General features: G+C 49.8%; 1 protein-coding gene across 1 annotated transcript in view; it reads right to left on the minus strand.

The window, feature by feature from the left end:
• Positions 1-4765, minus strand: part of LOC126372706 (uncharacterized) — a 5248-nt gene extending 483 nt beyond the window's left edge. The window contains exons 1-2 of the mRNA XM_050018554.1: positions 3374-4765; positions 1-3264 (exon numbers count right to left, since the gene is read on the minus strand). The exon at positions 1-3264 is cut by the window's left edge and continues 483 nt beyond it. Coding sequence (XP_049874511.1) covers positions 1-3264; positions 3374-4765 — 4656 coding nt within the window. The remainder of the gene's footprint in view (positions 3265-3373) is intronic.
• Between the last annotated feature and the right edge of the window lie 1171 nt (positions 4766-5936).

The following is a 5936-nucleotide window of genomic DNA, read 5'->3' on the forward strand; positions in this document are numbered from 1 at the left end:
CACCCGTTGAGCCGCGTCTTTTGCCAGTTGATCTGCTCTTTCATTGCCTTCTAATCCGGCATGTGCTTTAATCCAGAAGAGGGATATCTCCTTGTTCTGGAGTTTGCCCGCTGCGAGGTTTTTTCGTGTCCTGACAGCCAGATGGTGTTTGGCGTCGTGGTTGACGATGGTTTCGAGCGCCGACCTCGAGTCACTGTATATGCCAAAGCTCGTTTGATGGCACGCCAAAATCACCCTAGTGGCTTCGCATATGGCCAGCAGTTCAGCCTGGTAGACCGTGCAATACGGAGACAGTTTCAATTTGACGGTTTTGGTCTCAGCATCTCCATCCCACACGGATAGAGCTGCCCCGACCTTGCCGTCAATTTTGCTGCCGTCTGTATATATACGAACTGCTTGATTGTTATGGCAGTCGACCTGCTCTTGGTCTACCAGACAGACGAACTCCAGTTTCATATGCGTCGCCGGGTGTGGAGCTTGGGCATATCCAACGACCCGTTCCACTTCTCTATCCCCTAGCATTGGCTGGGGCACCCCCCTCTTGGCCTCATACAGGGCGGCTGCCTCCTTAACTCGGAGGTCAAGTGGGAGCAACCCAGACAGTACCAGGGCAGAGTTCAGGGATACGGTTCGGTACGCTTTCGTCAGTTTTTGTGCAAACCCTCTCTGGACGTTATTCAGCTGTTTCTGCACTCCCAGTTTGTCAGCCTCTGAAGCCCAAACACTAGAGGCGTACAGAATGACTGGCTCGATTGCTGCGTTGTAAATGAGTCTAATGATTTCCGGGTGAAGACCCCAGTCCACTTTTGCTGCTCTTGAAAGCTGTTTATAAATTGCAATAGCTTTTTTGCACACCTCTGAAATGTGTTTGTTAAAAGTTAACTTCCTGTCGACGTGTAGCCCTAAGATTTTGATGTCGTTTGACATTTCGATGCTAATCCCGCCCATATCCAAGATTGGGGTGTCGTATTTTAATTTATTTGTCAAAAGCATGGCTTTGGTCTTTTGCGGACCAAAGTTGAGTTTATTTCTCATTCCCCAATCTTGGACATAGGCGAGGGCGGCATTAGCCTGCCTCCCGACTTCTAACGCTGTTTCTCCGTGGAACACGAGGACCACGTCATCCGCGAACGCCTGTACATAGTCCCCCCGCTCCTCAAGCCCTTTTAAGAGAGGGTCCAGGAGAAGGTTCCACAGGATAGGACCGCCAATCGACCCCTGTACACAACCTTTCGTTGTGGCCTTCGTGTATTGTTCCCCCCCATATCTCACTGTGACCTGTCTGTCTCGTAGGTAGCTGTCAAGCACTCTCCGAATATTTGCAGGACACTTTTCCTCAGCCAATCTGACTCTTATTGCTGGCCACCAAGCGTTGTCAAAGGCCCCCTCTATGTCTAGCGAGACTAACGTTACAAGCTTTTTAGCTTTTATTTTCTGACGTATATAATTCACTAGATCATAGAGCGAGTCCTCAGTGCTTTTTTGGGGCATAAAGCCATATTGGCGAGTACTAATCCTGGGAAGAATATGCCATTTCAGTCTGCCTACGATCAGTTTTTCAAAGATCTTCCCCATCACTGGCAACAATCCTATCGGCCTGTATGCCTTGGGGATCCGGTAATTGTCTTTCCCCGGCTTTCGTAAGACCACTACTGTGGCCTTCTTCCAGATGGTCGGGAAGTGTTCAAGCTCTAGGCACTTGTTGACCAGTGATAGGAAAAGTCCTGGGTCACATGAGATGGCCCTACTGCAAATGTCCGCCGTAAAACCGTCTGCGCCAGGTGCCTTTTTAGGATTGAAACTCTCTACCGCTGCTCGGAGCTCCTCCATTGTGAACGGTGGGTCCCGGGATTCGTCCCGGGAAACACCGCTCACCCTGTCGGCCTCCGCTCGTATATGTCGGTGGTATGCCGTGTCACGGTCCGCCGAATCCTCAGGGTAGAAAGTCTCAGTCAGGGCTCTAGCAGAATCGCGCATGTCAACAGTCCTGCCGTCTATCTCCAGAGGGAGGTCTTCCTGTCGTTTGGCGGTCCTACCTATAACTCTGTAGATACCCTCCCATACACCCTCCCTGTCCTGCTTCCCACAGAAGTCCTTCCAGCTAGATATCTGGGCCTTTTTTACATCTCTCTCATACATCTCTTTCATTTGCAGGTACTCCGCGACAACTCGGGCTCTCCGGACTGGTGCTGCGCATCGGACACGCCGCTTCCTGGTCAAGACCTCCTTCTTCAATTTGTCAAGCTCCTCGGACATCCAAGGTAAGGTAAGTTTTTGATTGGGCTTCTTTTTGGAAAGAGTATCTTCGCATGTCTTTTTGACGATGTTCGTATACTCCTCCATCAAGAAGTCCAATTCCCTTATGGTGTTTACCCCTTCTATTTTGGTTCTGTCCATGGCACCATCGGCCACCAATTGTTTCAGCTTCTCATGAAACTGAATCCAATTGGCCCTTTTGGTGCCATAGACTCGCGTGGTCCGTTGGATGTCCGTGCCTTTCGCTCTTGCGAGCCTGACTTTGAAGGTAATGGTGTTGTGGTCCGAGCTGGTTATCCGTTCGTCTACCCTCCAATCCTCTACCAAGCCTAACATGTCCGATGAGCAGGCCGTGATGTCTACATGGCTTGCGTATCTTTTATTGCCTCTAATTGTATCAAAAGTCGGGACATCTCCTTCGTTAAGTACCTGCATTTCCATCTCTTCCATTGCACCAGATACTTCACTACCCCTACAGTCTATTTTGCTGCTGCCCCACCAGGTGTTCTTGGCGTTTACGTCTCCGCCGATAAGGAACAACTTCGGTTGCAATTTACGGCGGATTCCCTTTAGCTGCTCCAAGTATGGCTCTATGGGCTGGTCAGGCTCAAAGTAGCATGAAATCACAACCATCTCCCAGGCACTGGTTCGGATCCTCACCACTAAGATGTTGTTTGTGGTGAGTTCTGGGTACTGTACAATGTCCATGTCTTGGTCAAAGACTGCGATCGCCGCTTTGACAGTTCCCTCTTCCTGTCCAGTGTTCTGAAAGATTCTCGCCCCTCTGTAGGCTTTCATGCCACTCGAGCTGCCCACATACGGCTCCTGGAGCAGTGCAAAGGCCGCTCTTATTTTATTTGCCTCGAGCATAAGCTCATTTGTTGCTAACTCTTTCCTTTGAAGGTTGGCTTGGAACACCCGGTACGATTTTACACCTGGTGGAGCACCAGCACTCCTTGCTACTTGGCCATCTGCGTCGCCCTTAACAGTATGCTGTAGTGGCTCGGGCTAGAGCATCCCATTTTCTCCGGGTGGGGCACGTTTCGCTGAAGGCGATATGGTTGGTCGTTGACAAGTTTGCGCGGCTGCAATTGCAGCAAGTTGGTGCTTCTCCTACGAGCCGATCCGCACACTCCTCCCACTTGTGAGGGCCTCCGCAGTAACTACACTTCTCTACAGTGTCCTTGCAGAGGCGCTTAGTGTGCCCGTACCCAAGGCATAGCGAACATTGTACCAGCGGCGACCGGTCCTCCACACGGACCCGCTGTAAGTCAATGTGTACTCGACCCGCCGCGGTGAGGCGCTGCCATACCATGGGGGACACTTCAATCACTACGTGGGAGACGTGTGGGTTTCTTGCTCTACGTCTGTATCTGACAGCTATCCTAACTTCCTTAATATCAGCGAGCAGGTGGGCGTTTTGGTTTTTCAGCGCTTTCACTATGTCTTCATCAGTATGCACTGAGAGGACGTCCCTTAGGATGACAAGAGGGTTTTTGTTATGCGCTTCTTTTACCGTGAGGTTTCGGGACTTCACCGCCTCGCTGACCTTTTCCAGTTCGTGCTTGCTATGGCAACCTAGAACGACTTTCTGATCTCTAGCTTTGCGCAGCCTGTCCACCCGTATTCCGGTATTTTTTGCATCCAATGCTTGTCTAATTTTAGTAATTACTTCCTGACCACTCTCCTCCTTGTCGTCGGACGTCACAATGATGGTGTGCATTGGTGCTGTATGGTCATGTTTCGGCTGTTGTACTGCCTGTACTTGGGTAGGCTGCGGGTGCACTTGGTCGCTGAGATTCGTCTTAAGGTCCTCGATAGACTTGGTGAGTCTCGCAATCTCTGCGTAGGAGGGTCTCTGCTCGGCTGCGTTTGAGCGCGCGTCTCTTATGTCTTTGGAGAGGGCACGGGAGTGCGCTGAACAGTCTTGAAGCACGTTTTTGTGCTCCTTCAAATTTGTTATGAGCTCTCTCATAAGGTCGGTTTGTGGTGTCTCAGGGTTTCCACCCTGCGCCTCATCACCTCCCCCTTGGTGCTCACTTGCTATTTTTGAGGCTTGATCTTTACCTCCCCCCGCTTCCTTTGCTAGCTGGTACAACCGCTCGACCGCCTGCGTTACACCTTGCTTTATTTCCGCCTTTAGGTTCCGGGATTCACCCAGTAGCGTTTTAGCTTTTACTAGGCAGGCTTTTGCCTCTGACATTCTGCTGTTGTACTTCGGCTTAGGTGGGGGGGTTTTTGTGCTCTCCACTGATGCTCTCCGTTCGCTCGGCCTGGTTTCCTGGGAAAGCGGCATCCTCTCCCTTGGTCCTGAGGGAACCAAAGGGACAGACTTCTTTCGTCCAACATTGGCTCCAGACTCCCATTCACCGATGCTACGTCTCACACTGGGGACTGCTGTCTGGTTTGGTTGAGAAGGTCCTGCCTTCTCCGTCAGTTGTGGTGATTTTTGGGGAGACGGAGCCTCTGTTTCCGTCACCTTCTTCATCGGTGTGCGAATTCCAAACATGTCGCGTCAAGATAAAATGGTAAAATAAAATAAAGTAAAACAAGGTAAAAGGTAGTTAAAAGTGTATAAAAGTGTATATTTGTAAATATATTTGTATTGGTTCAGTTTAATTTCTCTTTGTTTCAGGTGCTCCGTGCTGTCTTCGGGTCAACGCTTCCTGAGGTCTACGTGTCTACGGGTTTACGCGTCTTCGGGTCCACGGGTCTACGCGTCTTCGGGTCTACACCAATTGGTGAGTATCACACGTACACATACACACTTTCATTCACGTACTTACCATGCACACACGCATACACACACTCACGCACTCACACACTCTCACACACACACACACACACACACACACATACACACGCACAGCTATGTAGAGTGAGCAGGGAGCGTATAGAGCTAAAGTACAGGTTAAAGTACAGGTGAGAACAAAGCACAACCAAAATGCTGCAAAACAATAATACAAGGTAGAATAAAGTTACAATATAAGGTAAAAATATATATATGCAATAATTTACTATGCTCTACGTAGAGCCCGGACTATTTGTATCCCAGGGGGTGCTTCTCGGTGTTCAGGCGGTTCCGAAACCAAAAGAAAATTCGGTTAGGTTTGGGCTATTTTCCGAGATAGAGCCAAGCTCTATTTGTGCTCTACGTAGAGTCCTGTTTTGTGGGTCGGATGGTAGATCTAAAGAAGCCTGGTAGTTTAAAAGAAACCACGTCAAAATCGGCCCACAGGTTTCGGAGATAAACAGTTTTTAAACCTTCCGATTTTAGGGGTCCGAAAGTTTAAAAATGTTTAAAAACTGCGTAGCTAGGCTAATATAGCACCCACAGCGACGCGGTTTTGGGCAGCGCTAATGGTCTGGCGATGTCTTCACCCCCCCACCGTCAGTTTGGGTACAAATCCTGAAACTTGATTTTCAGGGTTTCCCCCCAATGACAACGTAGAAGAGGTGGCGGCGTCGCCCCCAGAGAAAACCCCGTCTCGATAGGACTTTTGGTTGTCGAGCTACAAGGGCTCAAACTTCATCTGACAGCTGTCAAACTCAACTTTGGGCCCTTGTATCTTCCGAACCGTTGGTCCTAGAGAGCCGAGATTTGGAGCGCTTCCACTAAACCCAACCTGGCCTTTCGCCTGGATCCACTTTCAGGGCCTGAAATTTTCAGGACGCGGATT

Source organism: Pectinophora gossypiella, chromosome 14 (assembly GCF_024362695.1).
Source record: "Pectinophora gossypiella chromosome 14, ilPecGoss1.1, whole genome shotgun sequence".
Taxonomy (NCBI): Eukaryota; Metazoa; Arthropoda; class Insecta; order Lepidoptera; family Gelechiidae; genus Pectinophora; species Pectinophora gossypiella.